The sequence below is a fragment of the Pipistrellus hanaki genome (genome assembly GCF_964339955.1).
Source record: "Pipistrellus hanaki genome assembly, chromosome: 3".
NCBI classification, from domain to species: domain Eukaryota; kingdom Metazoa; phylum Chordata; class Mammalia; order Chiroptera; family Vespertilionidae; genus Pipistrellus; species Pipistrellus hanaki.
The window spans coordinates 99952228-99978931 of NC_140505.1; the positions used below are offsets into that span (position 1 = coordinate 99952228).

The 26704-nt window shown below is 42.0% G+C and overlaps 1 protein-coding gene across 6 annotated transcripts in view; it reads right to left on the minus strand.

Moving 5' to 3' along the window:
- Window positions 1–26704, minus strand: part of MTUS2 (microtubule associated scaffold protein 2) — a 480281-nt gene that overhangs the window by 51406 nt on the left and 402171 nt on the right. For 5 of the 6 annotated variants that reach the window (XM_084878667.1, XM_084878669.1, XM_084878666.1 and 2 more), the window contains one exon: window positions 2815–2881. In XM_084878667.1, the coding sequence (XP_084734793.1) occupies window positions 2815–2881 (67 nt within the window). Of the gene's footprint in view, window positions 1–2814; window positions 2882–13069; window positions 13133–26704 lie in introns of those variants that run through there. The other variant, XM_084878671.1, reaches the window with a different exon arrangement.

Below are 26704 nucleotides of genomic sequence, written 5' to 3' on the forward strand. Positions count from 1 at the left end.
CTTGTCAGGTGTGTGTAGGTGTGTGTGTGTGTGAGAGAGAGAGAGAGCTAGAGATTTAATTTCCTCTATATGGCAACCCTAGATTCAAAGAGATTAAATACACCATAATCTTTTACCTTTATTGACAGAATAAATATAAAAAAGGACACTTCACATACAGATGAGTTTAGAATAAACATCAAATCCTATCAAAATGATTGGTCCACACTTTTGAGACTATATTGCAGGGAAATAATACAAGAGGAAAAAAGTAATTTGCAAGTAGTACACTAGTTCTTGCATAATAGCAAAATGTGGTAAAACCCCAAATACTCAAATGGGAAGTGTAGTTGTGGGGGCTCTGACCAGAGTATGTCAGAGGTTAAAGTTCACTCGCCATACGCATGTGTATAGACAATGACACAGCAGTATTATTATGTTAAAGGCCCCTTTGCCCTATACATGTGTGAGGGCAATGACTCAGCAGTAGCACTATCTGTACTGCCCAAGCACACCCTTATATAACCTGCTTATGTTAATACAGCACAGACATAATTAATTGGCATGAGGCCTCTTTTGTTTGAGTGAGTTTATAAGGTGCCCCTGACCAGCCAGTTGTTGACTGCTTTGTCCATAATAAAGCATGTCCAACCTACCTATGGCCACCCATGTATTCTTCCAATTTCCGGTGTTCAAAGGGGTCAAGTCCCTGGCTGAGGTACTGGACCCGACAGGAGCTTATTCTAGTTTACAAGTATGATAGAATGTTTTATAATTATTAAATGTCAAGCACAAAGAAGTTTTTTTCAACCATGAAAAGATGAAGAAACACATAGTTTCTCTTTCTGTAGGTGTGCAAAATGAGCAATGCCTAAAAATGATCGTGGCACCTGTTGGTCCAGGGCACATTTACCGGGGTAGCAGGTTTCAGTATGTGCTCAATAATTGTACTCCTCTCCTCGCTACATGCATCTACCCAAATTTTAATCATCCTGTAAGGCTCATCTCAGATAGCTGATCCTTCACAGCCTTTGGTTGTAAGCTTGAGGACATGAGTTGAGTCTTAGTCACATAATGGTACAGAGCACTGGGCCACAGCTGGCCCACATGGTGCCTTGTGCACATAGAAAAAAGCACTTCTACATGTGGGTGGTGGCAGCCCCACGCCAGCTGGGGCTCAATGGGCTGCAGTGGAGCTGCCTTTTAGCCCCCTTTCAGAGGAATGCCCTATTGCAGGCTACCATCTACTTTTTGCAGCTTCCTCCCCTCTTCCAAGTCTGAATTTACAACCTTTAGAAATTCCTCATTTTTATTTAGACATAGGCTTGTCTATCATCATCTGTAAGTCAGGTTTGTAAACTTAATACTATTTTCCTCTCGAGGAAATACCTTACAGATCAAGACACTAGAATTGATGAACTTCAGTTAACACTGGGCCCATATTCCCCTGGCTTTCTACCCTCACAAATGCAGTAGCTCAGGCACTTGCTGCCTAAGTGTCTTCTGGGGCTGGATGCTGGGCTGAGTGGCCCAGGCCACAGGCTGCCAAGGCCTTCCACCCTCCCCCCTTTTAATTTGGCAGGTGATTTCTGCTTCTATTCTTAGCACTAATACAGAAATGAAATAAGACAAATACAAAAAACTCAATGTAATCTTTGTGTGGTTCTTGCTGCATTCAGAAGCTTCTGGGAAAGACAGAGGGAAGCTGCATTGGATTTGGCCCACCACACCCAGCTGGGTCAGGGTGCACACCCCCAGATCCAAAGCTTGGCCACAGGGGTGCAGACATCTCTCTGGGGAGGGATTCACCCTAGAGTGAAAGATATCACCCTCTGTTTTTGGGTGGAAGGTACTGCTAACCTAATACCCTGTTTCCCCAAAAATAAGACAGTATCTTATATTAATTTTTTTTCTCCCAAAATTGTGCTAGGTCTTATTTTCAGGGGATGTCTTATCTTTCCATGTGCTAGGTCTTATTTTCGGAGGATGTCTTATTTTCGGGGAAACATGGTAGTTCTGAGTCACCTTTACAGGCTGGAGGAAAAGGTGCTGGATGGCTGGGCTGCTCTGTCCCTCTGCTCCCAGAGGGGAACACCTACATGCATGGGCTGTTCCAGGACTACACTGGGTGGAGGACAAATGCTCATTGGGAAGTGAACAATGGGGAATAGACTATATTTATCTCACTTTTGCTGACTGCTTCTTAGGGGAAAAGAATAAAAAGAGAAATGGGATCAAGAAAGAGAAGATGGCAAATACTTGGTCTGATCTTTGGTTTCAAGTGAAAGCCCCAAGGTCTGGGGCCGTCCTGTCAGTTGTGAGGTCTCTCATGGTTCAGACTGAACAACACCATCCTATCGGCAGACCAGGAGTTTCAGCATTTAATCCGTCCAAATTTGTGTCACTGATCTAGTGCTCTATCAGAGAGTACTTGTGGCAGGGCAGGCAGCCACGGAGCACTGCATCTTTCAGAGCACCTCATGGAGCCCACCACAGCTGGGCTGTGCTCTTGGCGCTCTGCCTGCCCAGGAGGCCTACATGGAGGGCTGCCTGTCACAGCACAAGCAGATGGATGGGCTGCCATCTGCAAGGAGCAGAGTCAGGACCTGATTAGCTCCACCGTGAACTGTTAGGAAGCTGTCTTTATAACCAGAGATGTAAAAAGTATGGCTCCCTGCAGGGCTGCAATAGCCCACTGTCGTGCTGGTGAGACACTTCATTTGTCTAGGCAGCTTTGCTGGGCTTATTACATGAGGCATAATCGCTTTTGTTACACATTCACAGGTATCAGGAAGCAACACTCTGCCCGCTCCTCATTTGCAATGCCTTACTTACCAACTTCATCCCTGATGTTTGCAAGTTCGATTGACAGCTCTTTTTCTTTCACAAGGGCACTTTCATTCTGAAAAAACAAAATGGACACTGAGAGTCCCCTAGTTTTATGCTAGATAAGCACTTCCTCATGTTTAATTAATGAATCATATTAAGCAAATATTTATAAGCCTAAACCTTAAGGAGAAAATTTTCTCATTATGTAAGCATATAAAAATATACAAAGCTAAGTATTATTCATTTGGATCACGTTCAAAGTGTAAATCTTGCAATATAATATTAATAATATCCCTGGTTGTGCTTTTCTCCATGTTGCTCTTGTATAGATCACCCTTCAATACTTTTTGCATCTCTATGTCTTTCACATTAATCTACTGTTATGTATTATTATGCATTGTTAATTATCACTATTATGATATTTTTTACTATGAAAACATGCACATCGTATTTCTCTGAGGAGCAAATGCTTATTTCACTAACTGCCTTCTTAAACTTGCCCTTTCATCCAAAGATGCACGGTCAGCTCCCTAATGAATAATGAGCAAAACACATAACATAAAACATTTCTTTTTGTAACTAGAGCAACAATAAAATATAAAGCTCCAGAGTTGGTTGTACGTGTGTGTGTGTGTGTGTTGAATTCTGTATCAATAGAAGGAATAAGAAGAAATCTTTCACTTGAAGTATCAAATAATATAAAGTATATAATTTCTAACTAAATAACTGCTAAGCTGGTTGCAAATCAATACACTTTATGACAAAAAAGAGAAGTAGTTGAAGCAATGCTGAACATATAACCTTCATTGTTGAATCACCATAAATATTCACCTTTCTTATGATTTTACTACTACTACATTAATTAAGAAAGATGTGCCATATAAATTCTCTTCAAGTGAGAGATCCCAAAATATAAAGTCTCTGTCATTCTGTAAAATGTACTCCCCTCCCAAAGCAAACATTTCTAAGGAGGAGATGGTGACTAAACTGTGTACCAAATATCTAGCAGCACTATCACCGGGGCCTTGTGAATGCTCTTTCTTTATTAACCCCCTTTCACTCTGGTTTTAACACCTGCATCAGATTTGAACAGACAGTTTTCACAATCTTGTTTCTGTGTCTGCTGCATTTAGACCTCGGTAACACCTGTGTCACTTTGGATTATAGGAAAGGTTTCAGTTTATCCAAAAAGCACTTACTAGCCAAAGTCACAATTTCGTAATGTTAAAATAAAACCTTATTTGCAGAATAAGCTGAGAGCTATTTTGGCCAGGTATCAACAATCATTAATTAGCTCATGGTTCTCTTAGGAACAATGTAGCATTGAGAGACAATGGACCCCATCTCATACATGAAGCTCTCGCCTCCCAGCCCAGCCCAGAGCATCCTTGTCTCTCAGAATTTGAAGGCTAGAAACCCCACCTGCAGCTGTGTGCTTTCCTAAGCACTGAGCCTTGCTGCCTCTATGACAAGACCATAGTATAGGGTTGTCATTATGGCTTATAAATTAATATACGTGAAGTAGTTAGAATGGTGCCTGGCACTTAGCAAGCACTCTACAGGGATTATTTGTTATTATAACTCCTCTGTTTCCTTTTACTTTATTTATAACTAGATAGCATCCTATAGATAATAGGTGTTTTTCATATTAACAATCAAAATGTGTTTAACATTTTTATGCCAATCTCATACTTTTAAAAAAAAATTTTACAGCACCTTCTTGGCTGCATTCTGATTCTACTCCAAGCTCAAAGACAGAACAGAACAGGAATGTATTTTAATCAGACTGATCACAGTAATTATATGCTTGTTCTATACAATATGGCCAGCTGACATACATTCAACTTGTTACTACTAATTGAGAAAATATGGTATTCTGGAGAGGGTAAATTCCAGTATGTACTCTACAACAGTGTTTCCCAACCTTCTCTCATGATGAGAATCACCTGGTGGAGTTGTTAAAACACAGATTCCTGAATCCCAACTAAGAAGTGCTAAACTAGAATTTTTGGGAACATATAGGTAAAATTGTATACTTAACTAGTGCTCTAACACAGATGTTATATACAGAGCACTAAGTTAGGTATGCAATTTTACCTATATGTTCTCAAAAATTCTAGTTTAGCACTTCTTAGTTGGGATTCAGGAATCTGTGTTTTAACAACTCCACAGGTGATTCTCATCATGAGAGAAGGTTGGGAAACACTGCTCTACAATAATCATAATCTAATGGGAAAAAAACAGCAACTTGTTTCTACTAACCAGAATAATTCTGAACACTAATATTCATAGTTCCTAAGCAGAGCCAGTGGATCAAAATACTGTACTTTTCAGACCAGAAATCGCATCACTCAAATATTCACTCTCAGTGCAGAGAGGTGTGGGCACCGAGAGGCAGTGAGACAGTGAACAAGGAGAACTTAACAAACAACAAATGAACTTGTATTTCTAACCCAAAGCCGATAGTTCCCTCTGCTCCAGCTGGTAGCCCTTGGAAAAGAAGCCCCGAAGGGAATGTGAACAAGCCTGGGGGATCTCCCTGTCATACCAAACCCTGGACACTTTCCGGCCACAGAGGAATCAGAGGTTTGGGGAAGGAGATGCCTGAAGGCTCTCAGCAGGGAGGAGGACAGGCCTCAGCTGGGGACAGTGCAGACTGCCATGGAGGTGGTCCACAAAGACTCTGGACTTGATCACTTTGGTGAAAAGCTAATTCTGATATCTGTGGCCAGGCTTGTCTCACTATCTTTGTTGTAGGAGAAACACAAGTGAGAAGAAAAGAAGCAAGAAAAGAACGGGAGGGGATGGGAAGAGAGAAAAGAAGGAAGGGGGAATAAGCAGGAAACAGGTGAGACTGGAGTCCCTGCATCTGCTCAAAGAAGCAGAGGCGGCTGAGAGAGACTGAGAATGAGAATGATCCCATCCACTCTCGTCCCCACCTTTTTACAAGGGCAGGTGATAAAACCAACCAGTTTGAAACTACAGTCATCAAATGGCTTACCAAGGAAGGGTCAGCTACCTAAAATAAGCAACAAACACGATGGCTCAAATGTTAATATTAACATGAACCTCCCCAAACACTTTCTAAATGCCAGACACTGCGCCTGGTAAGCCTATCCCTCATGACACCTCCAAATTCAGCCAACAGGTCCTGGGTTTTTATTTGCCTTTATAGAGGACAAAAATGGGGCTGTGTGGTCACGTAACCAGTTAAGAAGTGGCAAATACAGGAAGAAAAAGAAGAAGAGAAAAAAAAGAAGTGGCAAATACAGGAGCTTTAACCCAGAGTATACACTCTTCATCAAATACTAACACACCGAGATTCTCCCCTCCTATCCATGCTTATTTATCAATAGATGTAACATCAAGGTTCAAATTGCATTGCTCCTCAGACGGGCTCCTAACACTTCTTACCATGAAGATTTCCATCTGATGGGAGAGAGTCAGTGTCAGCTTCTAAGGACTGTTTCAATGAAAAATTCCCCAGCTGTATTCACACTTCACCCACCACCTGAACGACTTGTTTGTTCTTGGTGTTGATCTGTCTGTTGTGTGTCAGGACCTTTGCAGTGTAGCCTGCATGGGGCTGTAACTTCTGAGTGGGTAGCTATCCAGCTTTCTCTGTCGGCTTTCCCCAGCCCTCTCTGATGGCCTCTGGGTGACTACATTGCTGCTTGGACTCTGGTGCGGCCGGCTCTGCTGCTGATGCCAGCCTGTGCAGTTTGGCGGCAGGCCTTCCTGAGTGCTTCTTCTTGGAATGCCCACTTTTCTAATTTTTTGATTCTCTGCATCAATGACGTTAGCTTTTGTTTTCTGCTGGCCAAACCAGAATGACAGGTGCTGCCCTGCCATGCAGTGACCGAGGCTGTGACTGCAGGGACACTGTCCTGGGCAAGCAGTGAGCTTAAAGGGGCCTTCACTCTCTACTCCTTGCCTCAAAAAGTTGTTCTCCATCCATCGTGGTAAACTGATCCCAACAGCTGCCTTGCTAGGCCCTCAGGTTCTGCTGGACACCCAGGAGTGAGGCTGTCCCTAAGGCTCCCTTGGAAAGGATCTCATGTCCCAAGCCCCTTCGGTGCCCCAGTTGAGCCAGGTCCGCGGTGGTGACACGGGGGACTACTGGAATATGAGCCAGGCCTACTCTTTGAAAATTCCTACCTGCTGCCAAGCATAGGCACTCCTGCTTTCACTCCAAATGGCTAAAAACAGTGCTCAGGATTAACCGTACTACTGATACAGTCCAGAAGTCGCCAAGTCCAAGAAGGCCACCCTCTAATGCTACTGTTTACCGCGTGACAGGCTTAACTGGAACGGACCCTGGAGAACATTCATCTAAGCCCATACCAGCAGCTGTGTCTTACCAGCTACCTCTCATATTTGGTCACGACCTCTGCTTTGCACTCTGAGTTCTTTATTCTCTCCAGTGTGGTACATTGCAGCCACAGAGGAATCCAAATGAGCTGACTCCTGAGCCCTCCAGTCTTACCTCCATGAACCCTCAGAAGACCCCCAAGAGTCTGCTGGAGTGTAGCCCACAGTGCTCAGATATCATTCCTAGGGGGCTGCTCACAATTGCCGGTGTTACAGAAGCCTGGCAAAACGTAGGACCTGCTATGCATTCCATTACCTTCAAGCAACCGGATGTGTGGCCAAGCCCAGGCAAACCTGCCACACGCTCTTATTTTAACCTGTGAACTTCGTGGTAATAGGATGTGAACAAGTCTCTCCTTGTTAACATCATCCATGCGATTCCTAGTGGGCATCAGCAGCTAAGCCCCTCCTTGAATTAGAAACCAACAGAACAGACCACAGCCACTTTGGCTCAGTGGACAGAACATTGGCCTGCAGACTAAAGGGTCCCAGTTTTGATTCTGTCAAGGACACGAATCAAACCCAGTTGCAGGCTCCCACCCTGGTCCGGAGCATGAGGGAGGCAATCAACTGATGTGTCCTTCCCTTTCTACTCTCTCTAAAAATAAATGGAAAAATATCCTTGGGTAAAGATTGTAAATCATCATCATCATCATCATCATCAGAACAGCCTATTTATTATTAAAACTGAATGTTGGGTGAATCTGAGGTGCTTTCACCCCAACCAAACCAGAAATAGGAAATTTATACAAAAAAACACATTTTATTGAGAGCCCACTAAGTGCCAGGCAGACATGCCAGGCAGGATATTTCTGCCTTCAAAGAGCCTTTGAATCTCCCAGAGTCAGCGAAGGAGTGAGCAATTACAAAACCACATGATACAACTCGGGCTGGGGGAAGATGTCTGAGACCAGAGCATGAACAAGCAGGTGCATCTGAAAGGCGCACCCCAGGCAAAGGCCAGCACCTGGGGCTATTTCTGGGAACCTGTCACCCACAGCAGAGGGGCCCTTCTCTTTTCCTCACCAAGGTTCTGCCTTTGGTCTGAGTCTCCCTGCAAGAGTTCTTGGTTGGCTACACGGTTACTGATGACAATTTCACAAAACTCTGTCATTCTGTTTTTATCAGCTCCTCTTCCCCACCTGATATTTTTTTATAGGTGGGCATATATACGTAAAATTTAAACATGTACATGTAAGCCAAATGACTCCCAACTAATTTTTCCTATTTTTTTTTTTTTAGCCAGCCCCCAAATCAGTGAAGATCAGGAAAATTCAGCCACATGAGCTGAGCCCCTTTCCCCAGGCTAAACAAAGATCCAGACAGGAAGCTGAAGAAGAAGTCTACAGAATTCTGGTCTTTGAGGAAACATCCTGATTCTTTCTGTTGTGAATTTTTGAAAATCAAAGGGACATACTCATGAAATTACAAAGAGGTTAAGAAATGTTTCATTCTTCCCAGAAACAGTATTGCTTTTCACTCCGGGTTCCAGGAGTTCAGGTTATGGTTTAATTCTGTGAGTTAGAACTGGGTCATGTAGGAAAACATTTTCTTGTCAATGTCTCCTTGTGTGAAAAGTGTCTCCTTGTGTGAAAAACCAGCAAAACGTACCTTGTTTTAAAAAATTAGAATGACTACATTTAAAGGTGCTTTGCTGCAGCCTTTGCCCTTGTGCACGGTGGGGAGTGCCCGTGGTGACAAAATGACCAGCTTGCCCAAGAAGCTGCCGTTAATCAGGGGGTGTCATGCCACATCTGGATTGCTAATGATCAATTAGAGACGACAGAAACTTCCTGGGTCCCACGGACCCACTTGTAATTGCTGAGTGCAAAAAAGTAATGCTGGGAAATTGTGGATCTCAGAGTGAGCAAAAAAAAAAAAAAAAGGAAACTTAGCCAGGACCATGATTTTTAATCCATTATGTACCACTTAAGTTACTTGACCTTTCTGGATTCTATCTTTCTCTAGTCACTTTCCCAAATTCACTGTTGTCAGACCACACACACATACCTGAGAGGGACAGGAGGTGCCTTCTCCCAACTCCCACCAATAATTCAGAGTAAAGGTATATAAGATTAGCTTCTGACATTATAGGCAACCCAGAAAAGATTAAGGTAGAGATATGCCAATTAACCCCAAAGAAACAAAGCAGTAACTAAACCAGCCAGGTGAGTTGTGGTGAAAAAAGCAAAGCAAAGGGAGCTTAGGAAAAGCAGTGACCAAGGTAATAACAATCACACAGACTCTCAATTACATTGATTTCAGGCTAGAGGGGGTGATAGAACACGGACACACCTGGCTCTGAGGTCACCGAATGCCTAAACAATGTGGCTCAGATTCCATTCCTTTATCAAAGCTTCTCATGAAGCTAGACATTGACTTTAAAAGAAATAACATGTTTCTCAGGCATATGAGCATTCAGTTGCTTGTTTTTCCACTGTTAAAAAACATGGTGGCATTCTGGTTTATACATCTAGGTTATTTCTCTTAATAACTCCACATCCATAAGAACAAGCAGCTCTGGCAGGTTAAGGGTGAGGAGGTCTGAACCCACAGAACTGCTGGCTTGATCCAGAGGCAGGCTGAGTCTGCAGCTTAATGGACTCTTTGGGATCTACCTGGGTGTCCCAAAGTTCTTCCTGGATGATACATTTCCTTTAAAAATACCTGTAGAACACGTCTTTCTATTATACAAATTGCTGCTCTGTTCTGTGGTTAAAAAAGGGCCCTCTAATACATTTGTCCAAAAGTAACCTCACAGGGTGAGCTGATCATAAATTCCTAACTGAGCAGGTCATGGTGGGTAATCACTCCCCTGGCCTATAAAAATGTTTATCTGTGCCTTAGTAAACCCTGTACATTGCTCTTGTGCATCTGTATTAACACAATAGAGGCCTGGTAAATGGATTTGTGCACTGCTGATGTCCCGTGGCCTAGTTTGAAGGGATCAGGCCAAAACCAGCTCTCTGACACCCCCAGAGGGATCCCAGATTGTTAGAGGGTGCAGGCCCTCTAACAATCTGGTGTTTGCTCTCAGGCGGAGGGACCTCACCGGTGCATAATCAGGACCAAGGAGGGATGCGGGAGGGACCATGGAAGAGCTCCAGGGCATGTCCGGCCCATCTCACCCAGTCTGGATCAGCCAGACTCCAGCAGCAAACTAACTTATCGGTCAGAGTGTCTGCTCTCTGGTGGTCAGTGTACATCATAGCAACTGGTTGGACGGTTGAAAAAGCAGTCAGACACTTAGCACATTAGGCTTTTATTATATAGGATGGCCCAACTACCTGAGCCACCGGGCCAGGGCAAGTAATCCTCTTCTTTAGGCCTCTTGGAGGCAGAACCACCCTGAGCATTTAATTTTGGGGACTATCCTGTACCTTACTTTCTCCCACACTTATTGTAATCTTCAACACATTTCCTCCTTAATTCCAAATGCATAAGAAAAACTGAAAAACTGTCATTCTCTGTTAAAAAATTATTTTAGCCTAGCTGCTGTGGCTCAGTGGTTGAGCATTGACCTATGAACCATGAGGTTACAGTTCGATTCCTAGTCAGGGCACCTGCTTGGGTTTCAGGCTTGATCCTCAGTAGGGGGCCTGCAGGAGGCAGCTGATCAGTTATTCTTATCACTTATGTTTCTATTTCTCTCTCCCTCTTTCTTCCTCTCTCATAAATCAATAAAAACATTTTAAAAAGTATTTTTATTTCTCAAACTTAAGATTTTAATTTTGCATACATATAAAGTCTGAGGAAATGTTCATTTTTTTTCTTTTCTAAGGGTTTTTAAGCTGGGCTAAAGTAACCAGAAACAACTTTACCAACAATTTTATCAGACCTCTTTCAATGACAATGTGATGAACTAAAATATTTTATTATGGGATTTAAAGGAGTATTGATTTCCAGATTTGGAGATTGAATGGAAACCCATAATAATCCTAGCATACAATGCCTCGCCCAATAGGAAACCATTGAGTGAACAGATGATTTGGGCATACTGCCCGTGAAGTTATTCTGAAAAGAGGGCAACTAAGTAAAATAATAATTTTTAAAAATTTAACAAAAGAAAGCTCTCAATTCCTAAAGTGAGCACTCCACTCATGAATATATATCTACAAAATCTCCATGAAGAATACTATTCTAAAATATGGCAAAGAGAAGTCATGGAATGATGCAGTATAAGCTTTTAATTTTTCATCAGTAAAAAATAATTTGCACTAGGTTGAATGTTTCAAAATTAGAATATTTGAAAGTTACTTAAATATTACACTGCTAAAGAGATGAAATAACTGTTTAATATTTTTATTAACTTAAAAAAGGAAGGCAGAGAGATGGAAACATCAGTGATGAGAGAGAATCATTGATCAACTGCCTCCTTCACACCCCCTATGGGCTACTGAGCCTGCAACCCAGGCATGTGTCCTGACTGGGAATTGAACCGTGATGTCCAGGTTCAACCACTGAGTGACACTGGCCAAACTAAAAAGAATGACACAGGGTTAATTATTTTTAAGAACTTGCTTTGAAACAAACAAAATATATTTTAAAGTGGTTTCATAAAATTATAACTTCTATTTTTAAAAATTTTGTATGAGGTTTAGGAATAGGATCACAATATTGTACATGTAGCACATCCGTCCCTTGTTATAAAGCTTTCTTCAATGCCTTTTTGTGACCATTCCTTTTGAAAAGTCTTAATCACTTAATGTTGGATATGCAAACCACTGAGTGAAAATGTTTTATATTTCTATTTTTTGTTAAAAGCATATAAATGCATATATAAATATTTTAGTCCATATTCATGGTAGCAAAAGCTAAACCCATTGAAACAGTTATTTCTATAGGAACAAAAGTATTAGGTGAGTTTTCTAATAACAGTTTAATTTTCCTATGTGGTACATAACCCAACTTTAGGTCACAGTTATAAACAGACTGATAATAAACAGACTGATAACTAAGACATTCCCAAGTGACTCCTTGTAATGAATTTTATATTAAGCCATATATTTCCTTCACCTGGTCACATGCTATATCTCAAGCTTTCTCTATAGCTGATGATTCCCACCACTTGTTAACTCCCATTTCATGCATCTTTGAGAAATCCCAATAAGCATGAGAATATATCACACAGACAAGATTTCTGGCTAACATATTTCTAGTAGTAAAATTAAAAACATATCCTAATTCATCTGCAAGCTCATAGGCAAATGTCTAAACCAAAGAAAGGCTTTGTGTTGGAACTGTCACACAACTCTCACTCTCACGTGTATTGTACTTCCAGTTCCCTGGCTGTGAATTTCCTGCCACTGAAGACTGGAACACAGACTCTGAGCTTAGTATTCTCTCTGCTCTTCCCTCCAGGTGATGCAAAGAAGCCCAGAGAGAACTGTACTGCGCTTTCTTCTCCGCACTTACGAATAGAAATTAAAGGATGGCTGCTGTTTGGAGAGAGAGAGAGAGAGAGAGAGAGAGAGAGAGAGAGAGAGAGAGAGAGAGAGAGAAGTAAACAGTAAACTTTCCAAGTTAGCAGTTGGCGGAGAAAGACATGTCTAGCTAATCTAAATTCCTCACCAAAATATCTTCAGTCTCACAGGTGCTTTAAAATGGACTGAGAACATCCCAAGGATTTCTTGGCACCTTGGGTTTCAAGATGTTTGAGCAGAGCCTGACTGTTTCAGGGAAATGCAACAGTTCCAGGTGGGACTGCAGGACACAGAATTATGTAAGGCTCTGCAGAGTGGGGAGACCAGCGCGCTGGAACCAGTAAGGGCAGCCTCCTGCGCAGCAACAAAGCGCACACCCCGGTGAGGGGAGCAGAACGGGAGGTTCCGGCTTTCCCTCTACCCTTTCGAAAGAGGAGAGGGGAGGAGAGAGAGGGAAGGCAAAGTACCGTCTTGTCCAGGCACTGAAGGCAGATATAAGGCTTGCAGCAGCAGTGGCCCATCCCGGCAGGTTGGCTGGCAGGGAGACCTCCTTCATTCAACGTGTCAGTGGCAATTCCTAAGGCGAGGCCATGGCTCAAATGAAAGGGGCGCGCGGCTGGGAGCTGTCACAACTTCCATGTGGTCCCCTGGGCTACCCTATTTCTCCTAATAACTTCAGGAATCCCGGAGCCAGAACGGCAGTCGGAGGAAGGGCTCCAATCGCGGTGTTGGGATCCTGCAGCGGGGAGAGGCGGCGCGGGAACCCGGAAGGGAGGGGGAGAGCTGAGGGAGAGTCCTTTTGCCTGGGGAATCCTCGGAATGAAGCAAATCAATAGTCGCATAACAATAGAGCACCTACCCCTGGCCATCTCCCGGTGAGGATGGCCAGCCCGCCCCTACCGGGAAGGGGTGGAGGTGGGGGCGGAGGCTGCCACTCCCATCCCTGCCCAAGTGCGGATGCGCCTCTGCACCACGCAGACTCGCCCGCCCGGAGAACACAAAAGGAGCCCGGCGTGCGGGGGGCCGTATGCGCTGAGGATTGTGGACAGGGCTGTCAGGGGCATGGCTCTGCTCAGAACGCGGCTTTCGATTTTCCTGAGAAGTGAACATATAAACATGATGTATCTGGCCTTTCCTTTCCTGTAACTCCTCCTCCCAGGGTATTGGTTGCCTCTGGGGACCACCAATTGCTCATTTTCAAATTTGTGTGCCATGAGCAGCTTATGCCTTATTTGATGAAAATTTTATATTGGAAATACTAGAGGCCAGGTGTATGAATTTATGCATGGGTGGGGAAGGGAGGCTGGATTGAGGGTGGGTGGCTGGCCAGGGAGAGGGGCTGCAGGCAGGCGGATTGTCAGTGGCCCTGCCCCCCTCCCCCACTTTGAACTCCCAGTTGAGAGAACAATTTGCAATTAGGCTTTTATTATATAGGATAATTGTGAAATTGCTTGCCTACATAGACAGTCACAGACCTTTTAAAAGTGACTTAAGCAATTAAACTTGGGGGTGGGGGACAAACATTCCCCCTGGGCATAGCAACAGAAAAGCCTTAGAGGACAGGACTTTTCTGGGCACTATGTAATCTTGAAAACAGTTAACAATAAAAAGTGTTTATTGTTTTTTCTAAAGAGACATGGCATTTAAAACATGTATTTGTGTAATCTTGAAAGTAAAAGATGTGAATAATAATATTTACAAGATTAACTTTGTATTTCCTGATACTTCAAAGGAGAAATCCTGAAATGCATCATCTGCAGAAACATACAATTGCATTTTTACCCATTAAGTTTGCCAAAGACTCTTAAGTAGACAATTGTTAAATCTATCTAATTTTACTAATTTGAGATTATCTAAGCAGATTTTAATTAAGTAGCACAGACTATTTAGATTTGCTTATAGAGAGGGCAAGGATATTTGGTGATCAAATAAGAACAGACTACAATGTTTGCCCTAAACTTGAAAGAATAAACTCAAATCTTCCTTTTAAACTAACAGGTAAATTATCATAGTCCAGTGGTTGGCAAACCGCGGCTCCCAAGTCACATGCGGCTCTCCCACAAATACCACATACAGTGTGACTGAAACTTCGTGGCCCATGTGCAGAAGTAGATTTTTGGCCTGGGTGAGTCTATTTTGAAGAAGTGACTTTAGAACACTCAAGGGGCCAAAGAGCTGCATGTGGCTCTCAAGCAGCAGTTTGCTGACCACTGGCATAGTCCATTAGGAGGGCAGTGAAGTATGGTAGCAACCATATTTAGGTAAAAACTGCCATTTGAATTTTAACCCTGCTATTTTGGCTTCGGCACTCACTTACTTGCTTAAACAATAGGGTAGTGGCCTCAGCTTCCAGACTGAGACCTGGAGGCTAAGGCAATTTTCCTGTGCCTGTGGACCAGGACCATATGAGATTGATTCCCACTGACTCAGTAGCTTCAGGAGTAGAAACTGCAGATAACCTTTAGAGATTAACCGCTGAGCTCTGCTTCTGTACTACCTGCTTTTGCAAGATAGGGCCACATTCCAATGTCCAGCAGGACGTGGCTGGAACGACCCTGTGGGCTGTTCCCAGCCTTCAAAATTTAGAATTTAGAACAAAGGAAAATTTTTGTGGTTTGGACCTTTAAAAGGACTGCCTATACCTAAAACAGTGCGGTTGTGTGGACTCCACCTGCATGTGGTGCTCTTGTGGCCATCCTGGCCAGTTCAATAAATCCTTGCCTGCTTTTTTAAAATCAATTAGCAGCCTCCGGTGGTCTTATTTTGAACCCAGGGTTTGACCCCACAACAGGCAGCATGCCTGTCCCTGTCAACATTTTATTTATTTATTTATTTATTTATTTATTTATTTATTAATATATTTTTTATTGATTTTGTACAGAGAGGGAGGGAGAGAGATAGAGAGCTTGAAACATCGATGAGAGAGAGTCATCGATCAGCTGCCTCTTGCACACCCCCCACCAGGGATATGCCCGCAACCAAGGTACATGCCCTTAACCGGAATCGAACCCGGGACCCTTCAGTCCGCAGGCCGAAGCTCTATCCACTGAGCCAAACTGGTTTCGGCCCTGTCAACATTTTAAATGTCCATACATTTTTAGCCATCATTTCCACTTCTACAATAATACACACAAAAATATGCAAGGGTATATGTGTGAGGATATTCAATTTAGCATCATTTATAACAGCTTAGAAATGGAAAATACTCTAGAAACACAACTTCCCACTGTATGGAAAGGTGGCACATTGTTGAGAGAGAAGCAAAATTATATTTATATATAAAGGGTGGCCCAAAACAATGTATACACACTCTGAATGATTATAAGGTCAATGTTTATTAACATACAGTTCAATTTAAAATGTAAAAGAATCTACATATATAAGTACTAGCAGTCTGATCTCTGTATCCATGTCTGTTCAATTTTGTTTGTTTATGTATTTTGTTCTTTAGGTTCCACATATAAGTGAAATCATATGATATTTGTCATTCACTTATTTCACTTAGCATAATACTCTCTAGGTCCATCCATATTGTCACAAATAATAAAATCTCATTCTTATGGCTGAATAGTATTCCATTGTATATATGTACCACAACTTCTGTATCTATCCACTTGTCTATTGAAGGGTACTGGTGTTGCTTCCGTAGTTTGGCTACTGTAAATAATACTGCTATGAATTTAGGAGTGCATGTATTCTTTGGAATTAGTGTTTTGAGGTTTTTTTTTGTTTGTTTGTTTGTTTGTTTTTTTTTCAGATTTATAACCAGAAGTAGAATTGCTGGGTCATAAGACAGTTCCATTTTTAATTTTTTAAGGAACCTCCATACTGTTTTCCATAGTGGCTGCACCAACCTGCATTGCTACCATACTGTTAGTTTTCTTGTATCAGGACTCAATCTAGGTATACATATCACATTAAGTGTCAAATCTCTTAGGCCTCTTTTATCAACAGCAGCCTTCCCTTTCTCCCCCAACTGCCTCCCCACCCAAGCCATTGACTTGCTCAGAAATAGAATGGGTTGGCTTGGAGAATGTCCCACACTCTGGATTTGCCTTTTTGCTTCCTGATAATGTCATTTCACTTTTTCTTACATCCCCAAAAGTGAAATCTAGCTCTTGAGGCTGGATGCAACTCAGGCTCTATTTATTTGGGCAACAGTGCCTGAGATGTAAGGCTGTGGGCATTGTATCATCTCCCAGCGGGAAGCACAGGATGACTGGACATTCCATTTGTACTGAAGCGATTGTGGATCAGAAGTGAGAATCTCATCTTCTCCATCATAAAGTTTCCCATCAACCTTTCATCTAATGACTTCACTTGCTAATGATTACTACCTGAATCAATTCTTTCATAGAAGTTGCAACATGATGTTCTGATTCCATCATCCATTTGCATTTATTAACTGGAATTTTTATATAAGAAAGGAATTTTTTGTTATCAACTAAGGTGATGTCAGTTCCCTGCAATACAGTTTATACAGGAAAGACAGGATTGCTTAGTCCTTTCCTTTTAAGTGTCAATTTTCTGAAAAGACTTGGTGTTGCAATGGGATCTGATGAGATTGTTCGCTTTCTCTCACTTTTTCAAAACATCATTATAAGCTCATATTTTTATGTTAATATATACAATATGTTTTAATCAATTGCAGTTATTTCTTTTACTAGTAGATGCTCAGTTTATCTCATTTTTGGCCAATGGGAGTGACTTCTTTTAAAAAAAAAATTTTTTAAAATTAATTTCAGAGAAGAAGGAAGGAGAGAGAGATAGAAACATTAATGATGAGAGAGAATCATTGATTGGCTGCCTCCTGCACAACCCTCTCTGGGGATTGAGCCTACAACCCGGGCATGTGCCTTTGACCAGAATCAAACGTGGGACCCTTCAGTTTGCAGGCTGTCATTCTATTCACCGAGCCAAACCAGCTAGGGCAGGAGTGCCTTCTTGTTGGTTCCTGTGTCCTTTTGACACAACTCATTAGTCCACATTCCATGCTTTCTGACACAACCTGATTCTAGGCTCATCTTGAATATTTCTTGCTAAAGATCTAAGAGCAGCCTTCCCCTCCAGGATCCTTGGTTTCTTCTGGTTGAAAATGGAAATTAGATACCACAATCCAGGACTGTTTGCTGTCTTTTATTTTTAATCTTCACTGGGGGTATTTTTTCAATTGATTTTTAGAGAGTGGAAGGGAGAGGGAGAGACAGAAACACCAATGTAAGAGAGAAACATCAGTTGGTTGCCTCCTGCATGCCCCTGACCACAGCTGGGAGCCTGCAACCGAGGTTTGTGCCCTTGACCAGAATCGAACCCGGATCCCTTCAGTTCCCAGCCGATGTTCTATCCACTGAGCAAACCAGCTAGGGCTGTTTGCTATCCTTTAAGGGCTACCTGGTAGGGATGAGAGTTCCCTTGAAAGAAGTGATTTTTCCCATAGACAAAATATCCTTGAAAGAGATCGCAGAAAACCTCAGATGGGGCCAGAGGATGGAGTGAGAGAGTAACAGCTCCTGTTCAGGGGCCGTTAGAAGTGGAAAAATGCCCAATGAACTTCACTTTGAGGGAGATAAACTGGATTTTATAACATGGTAGCAAAACAAGGTTTAGGTGGGAAGGTGCCACCTAAGGAATCCCCAAAGTACTTAGATATCTGTAAAACAAACAAACAAAAAACTTCTTCATGACATATAAGATGGGGGTTTAGACTATTGTGATTTGGCATAAAATGAAGCTGTGACCTCCAGGCTGATGAAATCTGGAACATTCTTGTTTTTAATATTTTTAAAAGTTTGAGACGGTTTTTATTCTGACATATTTTATTGCATTGGAAGAGGAATGAGCATTAGAAGTAATATGAAGGTCTATTGGTATCTCTTAAGAGAAAGCTTTATAAACAGTGCATGTTTTGGAGCACATGTGTCAAACACAAGGCCCGCGGGCCAAATCCAGACCGCCAGGCCTTGCAATGTGGCCCGCACCGCGCTGTCATCACTGCACTCCGCTGTCAGTTTATGACATTGTCAGTTTATGACTGTTCAGTAAACCATTCGGCCCGCGATTTAGGCTGGATTTTAGATTTTGGCCCCTTCTCTGATTGAGTTCGACACCCCTATGGAGCAATGACTAATAATGAACAATAATTGATCATTAACAGATGCTAGACACCATGCTTAAGTTTTGCATGAAGTAGCTCGTGTAACTCTCACAAACCAGTGTGAAAGTAAGCCCTATTATCACCCCTTTTTTTTTTTTTTTACCTAGAAATTGTACATCTAGGATTTTGCTTTGAAGATACATCTCTAACAATGACGGGCTGTTCATTATAACATTGTTTTTGGTTGGAAAATATTAAAAAACAACCTAAACATACATAGGAGAAATGTCCAATAAATTATGGTATATTTATGCAATGGAGTACTGAGCATTTTTTAAAAAAGGAATAAAGAAGATTTATATGAACTTATTTGGAATGAGTTCTAGAGTATGTATACTGATCAGGGAAAAACAAGCAAGCAAACAAGGTGCAAAAGAATATACTGTAGGGTAAGAAAAAATATAAGGAAATAAACACTTTGTAAAAAGAAGGACAGACTAGCAATGAATCCCACATACAAAGGGTTAGTGGGAATGAAGTAGAAAGAACAAGGGAACAGAAGCGAGTGCCTCTTCTCTTGAGTTTACTATCTCAGGTATTCTTGTGTGTTAAAGCAATGTATGACATACTCATTACAATGAGAAATAATTAAAGTCAACTTAAAATGGAATACAAACAACCTTTTTTTTTTTTTAAAACAAATGAATAATATACTCACATTAAAGCAAATGGAGAAGAAAAAAATTAAATAACTTTGAAAAATATTATGTTTACTCTATATTATAAGGCTATATTAGGCTATTAAAATTTAGTTTACCCAAAGGACTAAAAATGAAGTGAAAATCAAGTCACAAACTGGAAGAAAATTATTCTAATACATGTAAGTAATAAATAATTACTATCCAGAATATGTAAAAAGTATTCTAATTGTTAAGAAAAAGACAATAATGGAATAGACAAAGGAACAAAAGGTATTAAGAAGTAATTCTCAGAAGAGGACCCATAAACATACAAAAATATAGTCAATTCTTAAATATTAATTAGTAAAATGTAAATCAAAGCCACAATGAGATACACTAGCAGACTGGCAAAAATGGAGTGTGATAATATCTGTTGGTCAGAATGTGGAATACAGGGTGTAAGCATCATAGCAGGTAGAAGTACAGTATAAATTAGTACATCTACTTTGGAGAACAACATGGCAATATAACAAAGTTAAAGACATATACATACTTTGACTCAGTAATTCCACTTCTGAATATTTACCTTAAAGAGTAATGTGTGTACATGCATATAAGCTGACATGTTTAGGAATATTCAGCTCATTTTTGTTTGTTTGTTCTTATATATTTTATTGATTTTTTATAGAGAGGAAGAGAGAGGGATAGAGAGCTGGAAACATCAATGAGAGAGAATCATCGATCAACTGCCTCTTGCACACCCCCTACCGGGGATGTGCCCGCAACCAAGGTACATGCCCTTGACCGGAATCAAACCTGAGACCTATCAGTCCATAGGCTGATGCTCTATCCACTGAGCCAAACCAGTTTCAGCTTTAGCTCATTTTTAATAGTGAAAAGAGAAAAGCAACTGTCTTTTAACTTAATACTGGATATCTAAATTATGATATACACTGAGTGGTCAGATTATTATGATCTATGAATGCATAATAATCTGGCCACTCAGTGTATATCCTATATAATAAAAGGCTAATATGCAAATTGACCCAAGTCCCCTCCCCCTGGCCAGGCTGGCCGAACCCCACCCATGCACAAGTTCATGCACCAGGCCCTTATTGTGTGTGTATGTGTGTGTGTGTGTGTGTGTGTGTGTGTGCATACACAATGCAAGGCCAGATTAGCGTTCAGGGATCATAATAATCTGGCCACCCAGTGTAGTACTACAGTGGGATTCCAAAAACAGAAAATGAATGAGTGAGATTCACATGAATCAACATGGAAACATCTCAAAAGCATAAGTTTGTATGTGGGATGATATATACAGTATGTTATTTGTATAGATGAAAAAACTTGAAAAAATAACAACAATGTTATATAGTTTGTTATAAATATTTATGTGGTCAAAATATTAAGAAAAAATCTTGGGAATTGCAGAAAGGAGATTTCAGGATGGCAGTCAGAGATTCCCACTGTTTGGTATTCACACTGCCCACTTGTGCCTCTTGTCCCACCCTGTGTATGGGTTGGTCTGTGTCATCAGCAGCACAGTCTGACGGGAATAACAACATGTCACCTCCAAATTAGGTTACAAAGACCATGGCTCCATCTGGGGCACTCCATTTCAATCTCTGGTCTGTTGCTATGGGGGAACAACAAGTTGCCATGTTGTCAGCAGCCTGAGGCTAGGGCCATGAGGTGACTGCAGCCTGCACCAGCGAGGAGCGGAGGTCTGCCAACGGCAGTGACAGGAGGCGGCTTCCAGCACCAGTGGAACCTGGAGATGATCGCAGCTCTGAGGACAGCCTGGCTGCCACCTGGTGACAGAGCCGGAGCCAGGACCACTAGCTTCTGCCAGCTGCATCTCTCCTGGCTACCTGACCATCAGAAGCTGTGTGAGGCAATAAAGGCCTGTAGTTCTTAGCTGCTGTGTTTGTGGTAATTTGTTATGCCACAAGAGATAAGTAACATAGAGTAGTTTATTCTTAGAGCCAGGGAGAGGTACACAGAGGAGTTCAGCTTACAAAAAATACTTTATTTTTGAAATAAAATATCTAAGGCAAATGCAGCAAGATGTTAAGGTCTATTAAACTTAGATAATGAGCACATGTTGTCATGATCTAATTTTTATGCGTTTCAGTGTTTGCAGTGTCTCACAGGCAGGATAGGGCTCTGCAGTGCTGTGCCGCCCTGGTAGCGGGACATTGTCCACACTCGGAGGGATCCTCAAACTTTTTAAAGTGGGGGCCAGATCACGATCCCTCAGAGAGCTGGAGGGCCGGACTATATGAACTACTAATTCCTACTGTAACACCTCAGCCGCGCTCACTGCCCAAAAAACCTGGCGGGCCGGATCAGACTCCTCTGCGGGCCGCATGTGGCCCGCGGGCTGTAGTTTGAAGACCCCTGGTCCACAGCCAGGGCAAACCTGCAGTGGGTGAGGCCTCTGCTCTCTCACTACTAAATGTTCCAGGTCTTTTTTGAAAGCATTAACAAGTCACTTATTCTCTGCAGGATTAAAACATAGAACTTCAGAAGCTAACTCTCTTGGGTGGGTTGTGCTATGTACTTTGGGTTTCTGTTACAATAACTGAGAAACAGTATTTAACTTCACATTTTCATTTTAAAAATTGGCCGAAACCGGTTTGGCTCAATGGATAGAGCGTCGGCTTGGGGATTGAAAGGTCCCGGGTTCGATTTCGGTCAAGGGCATATACCTTGGTTGCAGGCATATCCTCAGTGGGGGTTGTGCAGGAGGCAACTGATCGATGACTCTCTCATCAATATTTCTAACTCTATCTCTCTCCCTTCCTCTCTGTAAAAAATCAATAAAATATATTTAAAATTTTTTTTTTTTTTTTTAAATTGTGATGCTAGCCCTGCCCATGTGTTTCAGTGATTGAGCATTGGCCTATGAACCAGGCAGTCACAGTTTGATTCCCAGTCAGGGCACATGCCCGGGTTACAGGCTCGATCCCCAGTGTGGGGCGTACAGGAGGCAGCTGATCAATGATTCCCATCATCAATGTTTCTATCTCTCTCTCCCTCTCTCTTCTTCTCTGAAATCAATAAAAATGTATTTATATATTTAAAAATAGATGAATAAATACAATTAAAAAAATGGTGATGCTAATAAATGTTCTAAAAGCCCTCATATTTGGATAGTAAAGAAATCAACTACAGGTTGTCAATATTATTTAAAGCTGAAAATTTTGCATAGATCCTGGTAAAATTATTTCATTAAGAAACAATTCAAGCCCTAGCCTGTTTGGCTCAGTAGATAGAGCATCGGCCTGCGGACTCAAGAGTCCCAGGTTCAATTCCGGTCAAGGGCACATGTACCTTGGTTGCTGGCACATACTGAGTGGAGAGAGTGCAGGAGGCAGCTGATTTATGTTTCTCTCTTATTGATGTTTCTAACTCTCTATCCATCTCCCTTCCTCTCTGTAAAAACTCAGTAAAATATATTTAAAAAAGAAGCAAATTAAAATGCAAGCTACTTAACTTGATTATAAATGCTGATTATTCAAATGAAATTAATTAGTCACAAATTTCTGAAGAACATTAAATTACTTCCCAGTGCTAGAAAAATGGGTGACTTTAGTTTTTTACTAGATATATGCTGGATTATTTTCTTTTCTGGGAAATATGGAAAACAACTGAAGATTTATTGGTCAGTGTCTAAAGAAGAGCAGGAACTCTGTAGTTCCACGATCAATATAGGAATAGTAACAATAAGAAAAACTTCTTGAGGTTTAATGACTATACCTACACAATTTTTTTTAAAAAAATGACTATACCGGCATAAAAAATTATCATTACTGAGCAGTCTGCAGTGACCTCTCATTTGGGGTTAGGGACCCCAGAAGGGGCTTTCGCTAAGGCAGAGGAAAACCCAGCTTTTCTGTTTATTAGATAAAATGCTACTTTGAGCATATGTTCTTCTTTTTGCCTTGCCAATTCTGTTTTGTAATGAGCAAAGCTCTAAGGGGAAAAGGATAAGGCACATCTGTTTTCTACCCAACCTTTTTGTCTTCCTCATTCTGTTTTAAATCTAGGTTTAAACTCTAGAAGTGGTTCAGAAAAACTGAAGAGGCATGGGGCTGACTCTCCCCGCCTCCCACAAGGGCCAGTAACGGACTGGTGTTGGAGTACTCAAGCTCTTTACTTGTAGACAGGACAGTTCTGTGGAGTGATCGGAACATTGGAACATAAATTACCCCACAGAGTCATCCTGTGTTGTAGAGCAGCATTGATGCTTTGAAGGGACAATGAAAGATCAGGGCAATCAAACATTAATCAAAATAAAGTATGAACATGCCTTCTGAGGGATGTGGGAGAAAGGGCAGTAGCAGACACTGACACTCAACATATGGTACTAAGCACTAAAATGCACCCCTGTAGAGCAGAATAGGGGGGTCAGAGTAGAGGGAATCCTGGCCCAGGTTCAAATCAAAGTGGATCCGCAGAGTCCATAGACCTCAGTGATCTGCAGAGTCCATCTATCTCAGAGCACAAGTTCCTTAATTCATAAAGGTGTGATCAGAATGGATGTTCTTGGTAAGTGGCAGAGCCCTCACATTGGTCCCACCTGTAGGGTAACAACAATTGTATAGGAATATCAAGTAGCAGCTTAAGGAACTGTCTACCCAGGTAAAATAGTAAGTGACAAACACTATTATATCCTAGAAGGAATGGCAGAGGTTAGTGCCACTCTCAACTTAAAGGATGCATGGCTGGTGGTCCTCATTCTATCCCCATTCATTCTCCGTCTGGCCTCTGACAAAACCGGATAGGTCCTGGTGGAAGTCACTGCTCCAACACAAATGTGACCAAACAGCAGGCTCAGTGTTCCTAGGGGGTGCCCTTTACTAGAGCAGCTGAACACAGCCTCTGGTGTGTGCTGTGTGGCTATTAAGCTGGCAACTGGATTGTTCTCCCCATCAATCAAAACGGAGGCTGAGATAGTTAGCCCCAACTGGGATGAACATTATTTATTGAACTTTGCCTCAGGGCCATGTGAATGCTTTTGTTCTCTGTCATAGTCAAGTCTGAGGGAACAATGGAGGCCAGCTGAACATTTGCAGAGTGTTACACTGGTCCACCGCATTGATGAAATCGTGTTAATCCAACTGCATTAGCAAAAAGGTGGCAAGAGCACTGAAGGCCTTGGTAAGACACCTGTGCTCTGGAGGTGAGTGATAGACTCTTTGGTTATACAGGAGCCCAACACATCGATCAAGTTTTCAGGCAAGGCAGAACACTTCCTCCAAAGTAAAAGACAAATTGTGTGATACCTTGCACTTTCTAACACTAGGGAAGAGATATAACAAAAGGCAGCTCTGCATTTTGGAGGGATATATTCTTCACTTGAGAATAAGATTGTGTGACCCATTTGCCAAGTGATGGGGAAGAGCTCTCAGCTATGGCTCCAGTGGCCTTGCCTCCTATTCGGTCTCCCTGTCCATTTGCTTTCGAAACATGACTCTGCTCAGATCACCCTCCATACAGAGACTTCTTTTCACTCTCAGAAAAAGACTAGGATCCCCATCAAAGCTTAGGGGGCTCTGCAAGGTCTGGCTTGTCAACCACCTCCCTGGCCTCCTCCAGCTCCTTGGGTGTGCGTGTTCCCTCCCCTCCACAGTGATTTGTTTGCTTGTTTTTGTTGTTGTTAACCCTGTTGTCAAGTGGATATCATTTTTTTCCTGAGGATATTTTTCTACTGATTTTTAGAGAGTGGAAGAGGGGGGTAAAGATATATATAGAGAAACATCGATGTGAGAGACACATCATTTGGTTGCCTCCTGCAAGCATCTTGACCAGGGTTGAGAATCAGCCCACAACTGAAGTACATGGCCTTAATCAGAATCAAACCTGGGACCCTTCAGTCCATGGGCCAATACTCTATCCACTGAGCCAAACCTGCTATGGCCTCTCCACAGTGATCTTTTACATGCAGCCAACCCCCATCTGCCCCCTCCCCCCCCGCGTGCCCCTCCCCCACCTGGCCAATCTGCTAGCAATATTGTTCCCTGACCTTTTTCATCTATCTCAGAGCACAAGTTCCTGATCTCCCAGACTAGGTTACAGTCTCCAATACCGCATTTTTGTATTTATTTTTGTGTTGACTTGATAAATCCCTCCTTCAGAGTCAGAGCTCCATGAGCACACAGACATGTCTGTTCTGCTCTCTGCTGTGTTCCCAGTGTTGAGCACATTTTCTGGTCCAGAGCAGGCACCTGAACAGTCATTATCACAAAGTGGTAAAGTACTCAAAGCACACTCACCATGTTATCTCCGCTCACCCTCATCAGTCTCATTTTACAGATGAGAAAATGGAAACATGGATTCTGAGCTGATTAGTAGCATAGTGATAAACATGGCTTGAGTGGTAGCGAGAGCTTGCCTCAGATCCCTATCCTTCTCTGACCTACTTGTGTGACTTCTCTCTGCCCACACATGGGGTTGTGATGAGAATTAAACAGGAAAGGTATAGTGAGCCCCTCCCCACATGCTTGGCACATGGTAAGCACACATAAATGTTAGCTAATATTAATAATGGACAATGTATGAGTCCTCTTAGTCCCAACCCCTCTAGGTAATTCTTATTCTCTTGCAGGTCATTTTCTATACTGTAACTGTGCTCTTTCACTGTATCTTCTGATTATATAATGTCAAACCTTTTGCTTCATTGTGTTAGAAATTCTAGCCATTCTCTTCCCCTGCTTACTATAGTTGCAGGCTTTCTCCTAGCTATGTCCAGTTTACTTTAGATGGCTCAGATTTGTTCTTGGCATAGAACTTCCTCTCTCTTCTTCAATTCCAGCACCACCTGTACCTGGGCAGAAACCCAAAAACCTGGCCCAGGACCCAGATGTAAATTACTAGCAGCAGAAAGGGTTCTAGACAGCTGCAGGCTGCAGTTTGGAAGCCTCTATCACTTTCTCTCTATGTGCAATCCTCCTAAAATCACTGTGCATTTTCTTTGAAGGAATGCAAAGGCAAAGCCACTAAAATTCTGCAGTACACCAAAAAATGTATTTTTTGCCGACCTGACAAAAAAAAGTATAATTTTGATTCATTCACACCAAATGGCTATTGTGCTGGCTTTTTAATTTGACAGTTTAAAGTAGGGGTGTCGAACTCAATCAGAGAAGGGGCCAAAATCTAAAATCCAGCCTAAATCGCGGGCCGAATGGTTTACTGGACAGTCATAAACTGACAATGTTAACCAGAAATGTGAATTTAAAATGAGTGGAACAATCTTTTCCTTAACAGTGCTGTTAACCAACTCACATGCTATCAAGCAAAACAGTAATATTGGTATCAAG